Below are 16,219 nucleotides of genomic sequence, written 5' to 3'. Positions count from 1 at the left end.
CAGTATCGATATCCAGCATGATTGTTTTTCCCATTGAGATCTGATGTGTTTTCAAAGTGTTCCTTTAATTTTTTTGAGCAGTTTATCATGTTTGCAAGCAACTGAGCCTTGATTTTAAGGGAGACGTATTCAGCTAAGTTTCAATTTCATAAACATGCTTTGTGGAACCCAAACCCGAATCTCATTTTAGAAGCAATTCAGGCAGGAATCCAGAATTTTTTTTCAAAACTATACCCTGGAAAACTAAAAGAGATCTGAGGAACTTATATCAAAGAGTTATACTGACTCTTCTCAGAAGCTAGTCTACTGTATTATAGCTCACTCTGTTATTTATGCTCTGCCCAAAATTTTACAAAGAAGAGTTATTTTGCTCTACTGTGCACACAAATCAGGAAAACGGTTATAGTGTTATGAAAAGATTTGAAAAACTTCTCTTTACTCTAGCTTCTGAAGTCAAGACATTCATCTTGTGTCCCTTATGGGTAGCTTAGTAACACTGTACTTTTGTTATTCAGAGCTCTTGTAATGTTAAAGACAGGGTGTAATCTGTAATCTTTCCTGCTGTTTGTGTGACATTCTGTTTTTGTGTGTTTCCCTGACTTTTGACTATTTTTATGGATCACTGGTTCTTGATTTTAGGATTTCCCTTTGGTGGTTTTTTAACCCTTTTCTGTTTTTGTCTGATTTTGAAAAAATGCTGTACATTTGATCCTGTTCAGCTTCAATTGTGTACAACTTTGCCTGCCTGACCACTGATGCCCCTTAGGATCTATCTATCTATCTATCTATCTATCTATCTATCTATCTATCTATCTATCTATCTATCTATCTATCTATCTATCTATCTATCTATCTATCTAAGAAAAATATTGCAGTTTAGGGATCACTTTTTGTAGTAAAGCTTGAAATACATTTAACTGAATTACCAATGCAAAATATGAGGTACCTTTCCTCACTTTTATATTTTTGTTGGAAACGGTGAAGGCGGGAGGAGTAGTAATTGGGCATTAAAAAGTTGGTAGTACACTGGGAAAATTGATGTAATTTGTTTTTGTAATTCTTGATAAATACAGTTAGAAAAAGTGCAGAAACCTTTTGAACATCTCTTATAATCTTCATTTGAAGATATGTTTCCTGTTCTGCAATCATTATAATATATCTGTTATTTTCTGGTGAGCTTTGGAGTGTTAATTATGCCCCACAGTGTCTTTAGATATTTTGTGGTGGTGGCACTGCATTAAAATATGCATTAAAATCTAGCAGGGTTAACCTCTCCATTGTATTCAGTCCACTACAAGTCACTCTCACACAATACTGTCCCACTGGGCAATTTTTGGATTTCCCATTTACCCTAATACACTTGTCATTAGGAACATCAGAGTACACCGGGGGAAACCCATTACCTGTACACTGTATACAGGTAAAACCTATGCAGTCAGCACTGATAAACAGTGCACTGTGCTGGGCAATCTTTATTAGCATCTTTTCTTTATCAGTGTTATAATAGGTATTGAACAAATTAAAAGTTTTGAAAAAGAGTTACCCACCTAATAACAGAACATAATCAGATAGTTTGCAAGAAGTAGCATTCTGAAGTCTAAGAAGGACCCTTCTGATGTCAGGTTTATAACACTGATAGGCCCTTTCTGTTTTTTTGTTATGGATGAGACATTGCCTTCTTCCCCTTTGGTATTCATTTAAAATTAAATAACATAAACAAAGAATAAATACTTGAAGTTTTATAAAAGAAATCTTCAAGTAATTTGCAAGGTCATACATCCTGACCAATGGGAATCTTCTTCTTCTTCTTCTTCTTCTTCTTCTTCTTCTTCTTCTTCTTCTTCTTCTTTTGGCTACTCCCAGTAGGGGTTGCCACAGTGTATCATTTTTTTCCATATCTTCCTGTCTTCTGCATCTTGCTCTGTTACACCCATCACCATCATGTCCTCTCTCACCATATCCATAAACCTTCTCTTAAGCTTTCCTCTTTTCCTGTTACTTGGCAGTTCCATCCTTAACATGCTTCTCCCAATATACCCAGCATCTCTCCTCTGCACATGTCCAAACCAACGCAATCTTGCCTCTCTGATTTTGTCTCTCAACTGTCCAACCTGAGCCGACCCTCTAATGTACTCATTTCTAATCCTGTCCATCCTCATCATACCCAATGCAAAACTTAGCATCTTTAACTCTGCCACCTCCAGCTCTGTCTCCTGCTTTCTGGTCAAGACCACTGTCTCCAACCCATATAACACAGCTGGTCTCACTACCATCCTGTAGACCTTTCCTTTCACTCTTGCCGATACTCATCTTTCATAAATTACTCCTGACACTCTTCTCCACCCATTCCACCCTGACTGTACTCTCTTTTTCACCTCTCTTCCACAATCCCCATTATTCTGTACTGTTGATCCCAAGTATTTAAACTCATCCACTTTCTCCAACTCTACTCCCTGCATCCTCACCATTCCACTGACCGCCCTCTCATTTACACACATGTATTCTGTCTTGTTCCTACTGACTTTCATTCCTCTCCTCTCTAGAGCATATCTCCACCTCTCCAATATCTCCTCGATCTACTCCCTACTCTTGCTAGAGACCACAATATCATCAGCAAACATCCTAGTCCATGGGGACTCCTGTCTAATCTTGTCACCATCACCATTGCAAATAAGAAAGGGCTCAGAGCCGATCCCTGATGTAATCCCACCTCCACGTTGAATGCATCAGTCACTCCTACCACCGACCTCACCACTGTCACACTTCCCTTGTACATATCCTGTAAAACTGTTACATACTTCTCTGCCACTCCCAACTTCCTAATACAATACTACAACTCCTCTCGAGGCAGTCTGTCATATGTTTTCTCTAGGTCCACAAAGACACAATACAACTCCTTCTGGCCTTGTCTACACTTCTCCATTAACACCTTCAGAGCCAACATCGCATATGTGGTGCTCTTTCTTTTTTTTCTTTTTTTTTTGTATTTTTATTTTATTAATTTTCATTGTAATCATTCCATACAAACAGATCAATTTATAACCCAACAAATTTGAAGAATAATCAAACCCCACCCCTGAGAAGGAGAGCTTAGCTAAAGGAAAATTGCTTAAGGCTTTTTAATAAGGCAACATTAAACAAAAGAAAGGGACAAGTAAATATATATGTAAATAAGAGATGGAGAAGGGAGTTAAATGTGGTAATAGTTATTTCTCTTATTCTAAAATAATATTGATTAAATCCTGCCAGGTTTTGAAAAAATTTTGTACAGATCCTCTAACTGAGAATTAGATTTTTTCCAATTTCAAATAATATAAAACATCAGTTTCCCACTGACTTATAAGAGGAGAATTAGGATTCTTCCAATTTAACAAAATAAGTCTGCGTGCCAAAAGTGTAGTGAATGCAATCACCGTTTGCTTGTCCTTCTCCAATTCAAGTCCATCTGGAAGAACACCGAACACAGCTGTTAATGGGTTAGGAGGGATTGTGATACCAAGGCTGTCTGAAAGGCACTTAAAAATTTTTGTCCAAAATGATGTTAGTTTGGTGCAGGCCCAGAACATGTGACCCAGTGAGGCAGGAGCTTGGTTGCAGCGTTCGCAGGTTGGATCCTGCCCTGGAAACATTTTGGACAGTTTTAAGCGAGACAGATGGGCTCGATATATAATTTTTAGTTGAATAATTCTATGCTTTGCACATATAGAACTCGAGTGAATTCTCTGCTTTGCTACCTTCCACTCCTTTTCTGATATATTGATTAAGAGATCTTCTTCCCAATGTCCTCTTGGATCTTTGAAAGGTAGGGACTCTAATAAGATTTTATATATTGCGGAAATAGTGTTTATTTCCTCGAAATTGAGCAGTATTTTTTCCAGGATTGTGGAGGGTGCAAGGTGGGGGAAATCGGGCAATTTCTGTTTAACAAAATTTCTAATTTGAAGATAGTAAAAGAAATGTGTAGCTGGGAGGTTGAATTTTGAACGTAATTGTTCAAAAGATGTAAATATGTTGTCTATATAAAGATCTCTGAGCATTTTAATTCCAAAACTTTTCCAGGTATTAAAAACTGGATATACTTGCGAAGGCTGAAAGAGGTGGTTCTCTTGCAGAGGTGCCACTGATAAAAGATTTTCCATCTTAAAATGCTTTCTAATTTGGTTCCATATTCTGAGTGAGTAAAGCACAATTGGGTTATTAGTATATTTGCGATAACTTTCATTTATTGGAGAGCAGAGCAGGGAATATAAAGAAGTACTACAGGATTTTACTTCTATTGCGGACCAAGCCTGTGTATGTTCATTTATTTGTGTCCAGGTTTTTATGGCTTGTATGTTTGCTGTCCAGTAATAAAACTGAAAATTAGGTAAAGCCATGCCACCTTCTGCCTGAGGTCTTTGTAGGGTCGCTCTTCGGATATGTGGGTGTTTTGAGTTCCAAATGAATGAGGTTATTGTTGAATCTAACTGTTTAAAAAACGATTTATTGATATATATTGGAATGTTTTGAAATAAAAAGAGAAGTTTAGGAAGGATATTCATCTTAACAATGTTACTTCTTCCGGCTAGAGTGAGATGAAGGGTTGACCATCTATGCAAGTCTTGCTTAATTTTTTCCATACAGACGCCAAAATTTTGTTGATAAAGAGCTTTATGTTTACTTGTGATATTTACCCCTAGGTATTTAAACTGATCTGCTATGGTAAAAGGTAGGGTGTCTAAGCTAATATTATATGCTTGTGAATTCACTGGAAAGAGTATACTTTTATTCAGATTAATTCTAAGACCAGGTATCTTTTGAAATTCTGTTAGTGCTGTTAAAACAGCAGGGACAGTGTTTTCTGGGTCTGATATATATATAAGACCATATCATCTGCATATAGAGAAATTTTCTGTTCCAGTCCTTCTCTGACAATCCCCTTTATCTGATAAGAATTTCGGCAGTGAACCGCCAGTGGTTCAATAGCGATTGCAAACAACAGTGGCGACAAGGGACATCCTTGTCTGGTACCACGTTCTAGTTTAAAGTAGTCTGAGCAAATGTTATTAATACAAACTGAAGCTTCTGGATTGGTATACAGTAGTTTGATCCATGCACAAATATTCGGGCCAAACCCAAATTTCTCCAATGCAGTGAAAAGGTAATTCCATTCAATCATATCAAATGCTTTTTCTGCGTCTAATGATAGTAATATCTCTGGGGTGTTTGATTTTGCTGGTGAATATATAACATTAAACAAGTGTCGGAGATTTGAAGATAGGTGTCGGCCTTTAATAAATCCAGTTTGATCTTGTGATATTACCGAGGGCAGCACTTTCTCCATTCTTCTAGCTAGGATTTTTGAGAGTATCTTAACATCATTATTCAGGAGTGAAATTGGTCTGTATGATGCACATTGTAACAAGTCCTTATTTTGTTTAGGAAAGACGGTGATTAATGCTTGTCGAAATGTTTGAGGTAGTATTTGGTTGTCTCTAGCTTCTGTAAATGTTGCCAATAAGTGGAGAATTTCTTATAAAAGTCTACGGGGTAACCATCAGGGCCTGATGATTTCCTGCTTTGTAGTGACTTTATAGCGTCTAGTAATTCTGTTAGCGTTAGAGGTTTATCCAGTTCCTCAGCACTTAAAGCATCTATTTGTGGTATCTGTGATGTATCCAGAAATGCATTAGATTGTGTGTTGTCTTCTTTGGGCTCAGTAGAATATAAAGACTTATAGTAATCTCTAAATGTGTGCATTATTTTATTATGGTTGATGATTTCTTCTCCATTCTTGTTGGTGATTACTGGTATTGCATTGTGAACTTCTTGTTTGTGAATTTGTTGAGCTAAAAGCTTATTAGCTTTTTCTCCGTGTTCATAGTAATGCTGTCTAGACTTATAAATAAGTTGTTCAGTTTCTTTAGTTGTTAAGATGTTAAGTTCTGTATGCAGGGCCTGCCTTTTCCTGTGAAGAACTTCATTTGGATGCCAGGCTTGTTCTTCATCTATTCTAGTAATTTCACTTCTTAGCTCTGACACTTTCTTGGTTTCTAATTTATTTCTGTGGGAAAGATATGAAATAATCTGTCCTCTTAAGAAGGCCTTTAGAGTTTCCCAGAGTGTTCCTGCAGAAACCTCTGTGGACGTATTTGTCTCTAGGAAGAAGCTGATTTGTTTGGATATAAATTCTGTGCAGTTCTCGTCTGCCAATAAAAGAGGGTTAAGACGCCATCTGCGAGGTGAGTGTGAGGGGCTTAATGATTTTAGCTCCAAGACTAGAGGGGCATGGTCAGAGATAACAATTGTGTCGTATTTGCATGATTTAATCGTAGGCAAGAAATTATTATCTATAAAAAAATAATCAATTCTTGAGTAGCTATGATGCACTGGTGAGTAGAATGAATATGTTCTTGAGTTTGGGTTAAGAAACCTCCAGGGGTCTGATAAGTTGTGATCATTTAAAAACTGTGTAATTATCTTTGCAGTATTAGATGTCGTCCCCCCTGACACAGGAGTCCTATCTAAGAGTGGATTTAAAACACAATTAAAGTCCCCAGCCATTATAATTTTATGAGTGTTCACATTGGGAATGGATGCAAATAGATTTTGCATGAATTCCTTATCATCAAAATTGGGTGCATAAACATTTATCAAAATCATTTTACTGCTATATAAGTTGCCCATGACCATCACATATCTCCCTTCAGGGTCTGACACTACATCTGATGCTACAAATGGAACTGTTCTATGTATGAGAATTCCCACCCCTCTAGTTTTCTTTATAAAGCTAGAATGGAACATTTGGCCAGTCCAGTCTTTTTGTAGTCTGAACTGATCCTTGGTTAGTAAGTGGGTCTCCTGTAAAAATACTATTTTAGCGTTTAAGCCTGTTAGGTGAGAGCATACTTTCTTTCTCTTTAATTCGTGATTCAGGCCTTTAACATTCCAGCTCACAAAGTTAACTGTCCCATCATGGAGACATTGATTCTGAGTTTTTAATGTCATTTTATAGTTTTAATTGGTAATATGGCAGTTTTAATCTTAGTTTCAAGATTCCCCATGAGTTATTGCATTTTAGCCTATTGTTGCATTGATATTTATAATTATAAGGATTACAAGAATAGATTAGATATAACCTGCTCTCCTTCTCTCCCCCCTTTATCCCCCCACCCCCCCATTTTGCCTCCCCACATGAGGCTAGATCCCACTTCGCGATGTCCCAGTCCTCTGACATACGAAGAGACAGAGCACGTCCAAAACAAAACAAACCCCACCCTGCAGCGGCGTTAGAGAATTAAAACAGAGATATCTTTTGCAGCTAAATTCTTAATACTATCTGCCGAAAATATTATCATTAACAGTATTTAATCTTGAAATAATCTTAAGTTAAGATATTAAGATTAAAAAAAAAAAGAAGAATCAACCCTGGGAATGATTTTAAAAAACTAGTCTAGGATAAAAATGGTAATTCCTACTGTAATAGTATAATGGTAATAGTATAAATAGTAGAAAAAGCAATAAACCAAGGGTATGATGTTAAACAGTCTACTTTAAGGTATAGTAGAATAAAAAAAAAAAAAAAAAAAAACGAATCCTACTTTAATTACTTCCACATTTTCACACTCACATCTATAACTCTATAACTCTGATTAAAACATAAACATATAAAGTCCAGATAAAGAAAAGGATGTATAATTATAATACCAGTCTCTTTAAACATGGATCCAGAGAGCAGATCATAGGTCCTTCCCGTGCCTTGATAGAATACGGCTCCTTATTAACTTTCAAAAAAGTGTCGGAAACAGCTTCTTTAGTTCCTTTTCAGCTTCTTCTTTGCTTAGGAAAATATAATATTGATCTTGAACTTCCACTTTCAGTTTGGCGGGATACAAGAGGCTGTATTTGATATCGGCCTTCCGTAGCAACTTTTTAATGTCAATGTAGGATCTGCGTTTTGCAGCTGTTGATGGTGAGAAATCGGGGAAAATACGAGTAAGATTATTTTCGAATATAATCTCTTGCTTGTGTCTGAGAAGTGCCATCACATCAAGCTTACATCGTAGTCGCTCGAAGCGGACAATAAAAGACCTAGGTTTAAAGGTGCTTGGTCTGTTTGTGCGATAAGCCGTGGCTATCTCAATGTCGAGTTTAAAGTCATCTCCAATTATTTTAGACAGTAATTCTACTGCAAATTTCACTGGGCTTGAGCTTGAGCTTTCTCGTTTCTCAGGTATACCCTCAATTCTTATATTATTTCTTCTGCACCCATCCTCCAGGGCTGCAAGTCTGTCTCCAAGTTTTTTGCATTCGGAATTCGCAGCTGTGGCTTTTTCATTGGCGTTAGACGCCAGTTGTTCTGCTATTTCAACTCGAGCCGTGAGTCCCTGCTTAACGTCTTCCAGCTGATCTGAAACGTCATTAATCTGGTCAGCAAGCATTTTCAGTTTGGAATTAGTTTCTTCGATGTGTTCCACTAATTTCTCCAACATGCCTTTAAAGTTCACGTCAAAACGTTTAAATAGACGCGTTTCCTTATCTTTGTTATCCTTCTTGAGCTCAATGGTCGCCTTCTTAAGATCATTCTTTTTATCTTTCTTAAGCTCATTCATGGCCGTAACCATGGCAGTGGCCAGTGTAGTGATCACCTCTTTCAGTTCGGACAGTTCGCTTCGGCTTTCGTGCTCCGCGAGTGGAAATGCAGCTCCTGTTACATCAGATGCTGCAGGCTCGCGATGAGTAGATGAGAGCACATCCTGCAGGGCCTTTTCTAGTCTCGAATGATCCTCAGAAATCGGCGATCCATCGCGACCTGTATCACTTGCACCTTCGCTCCCATTTTCACTCTCGACTGGAGACAATACAATGGAGCGGGGTCCCAGGAAATCTGCGCATTCATCTGCCTGTTCCAGGTCAGTCCCCGTGAGGCCATACCTTGCACTTGCACTCAGGCCGGAAGTCTGTCCAGACTTTGATGCAGCTTTAAGTTTCTTTTCCGGTTCTTTCTGACTTTTATTCTTGTTACTCATGCTTGTATATTGTAGTGGAAGTTCCTTGGTCGGGTTAAATACAGGATACCTCTAAATAATATGAAATACGTGGGAAAATAAAGCCGCTGCTAGCGGAGCTCTTCTTCAGACGTCCATCTCCTATAAACGGACGAGACCAAATGTGGTGCTCTTTCTTGGCATGAAACCATACTGCTGCTCACTAATCATCACCTCCCTTCTTAACTTAGCTTCCACTACTCTTTCCCATAACTTCATGCTGTGGCTCATAAATTTAATCCCCCTGTAGTTACTACAGCTAGTAGTTACAGCAAATCCCCATTATTCTTTAAAATCAGTACCAGTCCACTTCTTCTCCACTCATCGGGCATCCTCTCACTTTCCAAGATTCCATTAAACAATCTGGTTAAAAACTCCACTGCCATCTCTCCTAAACACCTCCATGCTTCCACTGGTATGTCATCTGGACCAACTGCCTTTCCATTCTTCATCCTCTTCGTAGCTGTCCTTACTTCCTCCTTGCTAATCCGCTGCACTTCCTGATTCACTATCTCCACATCATCTAACATTCTCTCTCTCTCATTCTCTTCATTCATCAGCCTCTTAAAGTACTCTTTTCATCTGCTCAACACACCCTCCTCGATTGTGAGTATGTTTCCATCTTTATCCTTTATGACTCTAAACTGCTGCACATCTAGCCAATTGGTACAGGTCTTTTTCTTCCTCCTTAGTATCCAGCCTCTCATACAACTCATTATATGCCTTTTCTTTAGCCTTCGCAACCTCTTTCTTCACCTTACGCCTTATCTCCTTGTACTCTTGTCTAATTTCTCCATCTCTCTGACTATCCCACTTCTTCTTCACCATCCTATTCCTCTGTATACTCTCCTGTACTTCCCCATTCCACCACCAGGTTTCCTTTCCCTCCTTCTTCTGTCCAGATGTCACGCCAAGCATCCTTCTTGCTGTCACCATTGCTACTTCTGCTGTAGTTGCCCAGTTGTCTGGTAACTCTTCACTGCCACCCAGTACCTGTCTTACCGCCTCCCTAAACTCAACCTTGTAGTCTTCCTTATTCAACTTCCACCATTTGATCCTTGGCTCTGCCCTCACTCTCCTCCTCTTCTTGATCTCCTATTTCATCCTATAGACCACCGTCCTATGCTGCTTAACTACATTTTCCCCTACCACAACTTTGCAGTCTTCAATCTCCTTTAGATTGACTCTTCTGCATAGGATATAAACTACCTGTGTGCATCTTCCTCCACTCTTGTATGTCACCCAGTGTTCCTCCCTCTTCTTAAAATGTGCATTCACCACAGCCATGTCCATCCTTTTTGCAAAGTTCACTATCATCTGACCTTCTGCATTCCTCTTCTTGACACTATACCTACCCATCACCTCCTTGTCTCCTCTGTTCCCTTCACCAACATGTCCATTGAAATCCGTTTCAATTACCACTTTATGTCCTCTGGGTACACTGTTCATCACTTCATCCAACTCAATCCAAAAATCTTCTTTCTCATTCATCACACACCCAACTTGCGGGGCATATGCACTAACAACATTCATCATCACACCTGCAATTTCCAGCTTCATAATCATTACTCTGTATGACACTCTTTTCACATCCAAAACACTCTTGACATACTTGTAGCAGGGCCATATAAGTGTTGTTGTTTATTGTGCTTGCACCCTGTCGTATCTTGTCACATCACCCCGTTTAAAATAGTATGTGTTTGTTTAAATGTCGTCCCCATAAGAAGAAATGGGGAAGGCTGTTGCGTAGAGGCAGCGACCCCCTGGAAACGTCAGAACCGGAGGTTTTTCCATTACATTCAGCTCATTATTATTTAAACGGGAAGGAGGGAAAGAAAAAGATAGAGAGGAGAGAGAAGGAGATTCACCTAACCATCATTTTCATTATTTTCTGCCTTCATTCACATCGCAACATTTTTCCAGTTTGCTTCTCACTCAGCCAGATTTATTGCAACACATTCATCGGCAGAAACCCCGGGGTTGGACATTGTTTTCCACCATTGCAGAAGAATCACGGTGAGATTGTTTCGGTATTCATTCGGGGGAATCAAACACCAACATTTTGGACAGCTGTCAGTAATTTGGACAGTTATTTACCCGGACTTATTTTCATGTTCATTATCATTTTAGTAATCATTCGTTGTCATTATTTATATTGTGTGTTTGTTATTCGTGTGCAGGGACAAGGGAGGATTTATTATTGTATATATAGTGCCTCTCACTTTGGTGGTATGGTGGAGGGATATATATATATATATATATATATATATATATATATATATATATATATATATATATATATATATATATATATATATTACACTGGGGTTTTTGTATTATTGTATTTTTCATTTTATTTCATCTAATATATTACTGCACTTGATTTACATTCAGATACTGTTTACTATTGTTTAACTGTCAATTGGGGGAAAATATTATTTGTCAGTGGTATGGTTTGGCAGATTTAAGTTTACCTCAGTAAATTATCCAGGCCACAGGACCTGGTAGTGTGGCTGCCGGCCAGGTAAGGGGTCGGCTGTTACATACTGTTCCTTCAGAATAACCCCTACTCCATTTCTCCTCCTATCCACACCATGATAGAACAATTTGAGTCCACCTCCGATCCACCTGGTCTTACTCCTCTTCCATTAAGTCTCTTGCACATACAATATATCAACCTTCCTTCTTTCCATCATATTGGCCAACTCCCTCCCCTTACCAGTCATACTGGCAACATTCAAAGTGCCTCTGGACACATCTCCCACCTCTTCTTCTCCTTCTTCGGCCAACAGTAGCCCAATTTCCGCCAGCTCCCTGCTGGCTAAAAGTACTTGTGGCAGCCTGTTTTCAACCCAGGCTTAGACTGATCTGGTATGGAAATTTGTATTGTTGTCCGGATATTGATCTGTCAAAATTTTACACTGGATGCCCTTCATAACATAACCCTCCCCATTTATCCGGGCTTGGGACCAGCACGAAGAAACACACTGGATTGTGCATCCCCTGTGTCTGGGAATAAATAATTTAATTAAAGGTTCTTTTAAAGTTGACAATGTTAGAATAAATTAATATTTTATTGAAAACATCTGAATATTTTGCATTTTTAATCAAATGTTATTAAATTAAAAAGAAAGTAATGAAACAGAGTTTCACAAACTGAATATTTGGCATTTCTGGTTGATTTATTATTCACAGTGGTATGTTGTTCATATAATGTAACAAAAGAACTTTTCAGCATGGAAAATAGCTAAACCAATGTAACCAGACTAATATCCAAGTTAACTAATAATTAAAGTAAGGTAGAATGGCAATTTCTTCCAGTTATGCTATGCTTTCCTGATAGTATGTTGTATATTTGCCTGTATTCAACCATTACCTGAACCAAATATTTTCAGTATTTTCATTGTGAGGTCACAAAGAGCTGAAACATTAAGTGCATGGTCAGATACTGGGCATATATTATGTCTGCACCCGTAGTCATGACTTTTCCTATCATTCATATATTTTCTTTTACTGTGAAAACCAGTGCAGACATAGGGAAAACATTGAAATACCACACAGGCAGCAACCAGATCAAATATTGAAGTGGCACACAGTAGTGCTAACCACTGCATCATCATGCCACTCTATACTTGGTAGCAAATATTTTCAGTTTAAATAAGCTGCTTGTATTGACCTTTTTATTTTTTATAGAAGCATACATACTTTAACAGCAATTTAATTTTCTTTAGACAGAAGGAATTAATTTGAAAATGACATCTAATATAAACTTGTAAGCAGGTTAATTTGTCTTTCAAATGGTTCTATGTGTCTTAGTGTTTTCCAAAACATATCTTCTGATTTGGTTGCTAGGGAAACCACTTTGTCCTTGTTTGCTGCTGTCTGTGGGGTTGTCGCCCACGAATACACACTGCAAATGTGCTTTTGAATTCACATGCCATTTGCACCTAGAAAATGAAAGATGGAGCTCCAGGGACCTTCTGTTCATTGGGCCACTTTGGTCTGGATGTGTTTACAACATAGTGCTAGTTGAGCAATCCTTCAGTCTATTTGTACACATACAATGATGCTGAGTTAGTATTAGAACTGAGCCTTTGATTTTCTTCTTTTAGACTCACACGTTATTCTCTTTGCTGGGGCTGAGCCATGCCTATGTAACTAGTATTGGCAGACTGGTTGGAGTGGTTGCACTGAAAGAGGTAAGAGCTTATGCAAAATGAAGCTTATGCACATCAAGTTGAAATGTTTGCTTGTATAACAAGATTTAAAATGCTCAACCCAGAAATCTAAATCAATGGAATCTGAAAAGATAGAATAATGATACATTATTAACCCATAATAAAAGCTCTGACTTTAATAAACACAGAGAACTAACTACAAGTAGGTGGTTGTCAGCTAGAGTAAGTTAATCTAACAGGTTTGGTGCTGTTTCGAACTGAAATACCATATTCACTTGCATCTGTACTTTCTTTTAGCTTCAGAAGGCTATTGAAGGATCCACTCGAGCAGGGGTTAGGCTACGTCCACCACTGGCCAGCTTTCGAGATGGTCTTCGCCAAAGGGCATCAAAAACTGGCCAGAATCTGCCACTTTGGGGTCATTCAACAGAAGATAAACAAGATCAGGAAATAGGAGCCAGGAGTCATGAAAGTGTAAATGTAGACTCTGCAGAGAAAACTCACCAACCCCCTGGATCGACAGATGCTGGTCCCGAACCTGAGGAGGTGGAATTAAAAGGAGCAGAGAGCATGTCAGAGGTTATCCCTAGTTTGAGTGATTCCGATAATGATTATGACGTCCTCTGAATTATTCATAAAGAAGAAAACCCACTCACTATTCAACCCCAAATAAGGAGATAGGACTCTGATGATTTTCTGCCAAGAAAAAGAAAGAAAATTTTGTATTGAAATTATAATCTTAGTGTCTGGATTAGGTTGAAGAAGCCTTCAGTATCTCTTCAGGATACACCTGAAATGCATAAAATCAAATTCTAGACTTTTTCTAGCAATCTCTCCGTAAATGAAGCTTGTCAACATCTGAGTGGAGTCTCCATTGCTATGAATATTTGTTTTTGTAATTCAGTAATTTGTTACTAAAGAGAAACACAGGATTGTTTTTCATTTCCTAGACTTCTTAAAACGATTTTTTTACATAAATAAATAGTTACTGGAAGCACCTAATTCTAAGGTTGTTTTCAAAGGCAATTTGCAGAACTCAGAACTTTTGACACTATTCTGAAATGACTCTTTAATTCATGTTTTAAACAGGGATTTGTGAAGACTCCTTAATGATTAATGCTCATTTTGAGATGATGTAATTTCTCATTTTGTTAGTGCAGTTTATAATTTATTCACTTTTTTGGAAAGTTCTATGTTCTGATATCAGCGGATGTACCGTAAATGAACAAGTCTGGACTGGATCCTGGACATAAAACGTTACAGAGCTGAAACCAAAGGCTATGAAATTGAGCTTTTAGGTATTCTTCTTTTAATCTTAAAAAACAGATAAAAAAATCATTATGCATTTGTGATTCTCATCAGTCAGGTGCAATCATTGATTTATGCTTGAACAGTTCTTTTCTTTTAAATTCCCATTAGGTGTAGCTATAACCAATGGAAAGCCTTAACACATCTCTTAAGATGTAGAATTAACTATAAATTGTGTACAGATTTTGTTATAAGGAATAAATTGCTTGAATCTCTACGAACTGACATATATTTGGTTACAATATTAATTTTCCTTTAATCATCCAGTTACCCATTTTATAACATTAAATCTATGCTTTTCTCAAGGACTTTATTTGTCCTTGAGTCATTTTCATTATCCTGTTTCAAATAGATGAAAAATGCACACTTCACTTCTTTCTCTGTTTATTTTTTTGCTGTCCTACATTTTATTACTTTGTTTCAATCACCATTGCTTAGACTTGTAGCCTTAGTCTCCCCCTTTCCTTTTTAAATTTACTGCTTACAACTCAGGATTCTCTTTAAATTTTCATAAAGTCTTTAAAACTGGAAATAAATGGTGTTAAAAATTTAATGCAGCAGGTCTTTCTTTTCTCTATCCTGCTCTGCCACTAACTGCCTTCTCCAAATATGCTTTTTTTTACCTTTTATCTGTCCTTCTTGTAAAGGCTCCATTTCCCTGTCAGTTTTTTTCCTGTTTTTTTGCCCTTTCAGTGTTTAATCCTATTTGTAACTGCATTTGCTTGCTGACTGTTGAGTTTTTCATAAAACCTGCCGTACACACTGTGTCATGCTACCTCTTGATTTCTTCAATAAGTTAACATAAATCAGTCAAGCTTTGACACCTCAGAGAGTATGAAATGACAGAAATGATTGTTAATAAAATTATATAGGATTAATGCTAATGTTTTATGTGCCTTTAGTGGAGCAGAGATTATTATAATACAAACAGATTGCTCATATTTGTAAAGTATTTGAGTCATAATCAGTTGAACAGTAAAATGTATTTAGGCCATGTACAGATTAGTAGTTCACTGATTATATTACATATAACTTAATCAAAAACTATTATTGATATTGGTGAATCAAACAATTGCAATTTCTTACAAAACACAGAAATTGTCATCTACTAAAATCTTCAGCAATGGCAAATTCAGCAATGGCCAATTGAGAACAACAACTATCAGAAAGACCAAGACAGTTAAGCAGTGCTGAAGCAGCACTGCTTCCTTTTTCAATATCCAAAATACAATGTTGGAAAATGACATTTTTCTTCTCAATAAAGATGAATCTTTCTTGCCAATACTTTAGTTAAGTATCAATTATAAGTATCTATTAAGAGACTATTCCGATTTTATTTATTATGCTTTTAAAGATAATAAATTATGATTTTGAAAGCCTCTTGAAATATGCTATTGTCAGTTTATACAATTTTATGTCATGTTAAAAGGGCTTATGTTTTCTAACATGGATTATATATGAAGTATTGCCAGTAGGAGGCGCACAAGAACTATTACCCGGTCTCGGCCTATTTCACTGACTTCAAGTTTATAACAAAGATTATTAAAGTATAAACAATTAATGGTAAATCGGTGCTTTGATTTTTTAAAATGACCTTTCTGTCTTTGGGAACCTGTGGATTCTGATAAGATGTGAAATAATTGAAAATAAGCATTATAACAGATTAAGCAATTATAAAACAAGTAACAAATTCTATAGCATACATTA

The 16,219-nt window shown here is 37.3% G+C and overlaps 1 protein-coding gene across 3 annotated transcripts in view; it reads left to right on the top strand.

Moving 5' to 3' along the window:
- clcn1b (chloride channel, voltage-sensitive 1b) overlaps positions 1–14,821 on the top strand; it is a 242,144-nt gene extending 227,323 nt beyond the window's left edge. For all 3 annotated transcript variants that reach the window (XM_051931704.1, XM_051931705.1, XM_051931706.1), the window contains 2 exons: positions 13,139–13,225; positions 13,502–14,821. In XM_051931704.1, the coding sequence (XP_051787664.1) occupies positions 13,139–13,225; positions 13,502–13,831 (417 nt within the window). In that variant the 3' untranslated portion in view covers positions 13,832–14,821. The remainder of the gene's footprint in view (positions 1–13,138; positions 13,226–13,501) is intronic.
- Positions 14,822–16,219: the final 1,398 nt, after the last annotated feature.

This window comes from Erpetoichthys calabaricus, chromosome 9 (genome assembly GCF_900747795.2).
Source record: "Erpetoichthys calabaricus chromosome 9, fErpCal1.3, whole genome shotgun sequence".
NCBI classification, from domain to species: domain Eukaryota; kingdom Metazoa; phylum Chordata; class Cladistia; order Polypteriformes; family Polypteridae; genus Erpetoichthys; species Erpetoichthys calabaricus.
The sequence above is the reverse complement of the archived record's forward strand: the minus strand, read 5'-3'. Positions and strand labels throughout refer to the sequence as shown.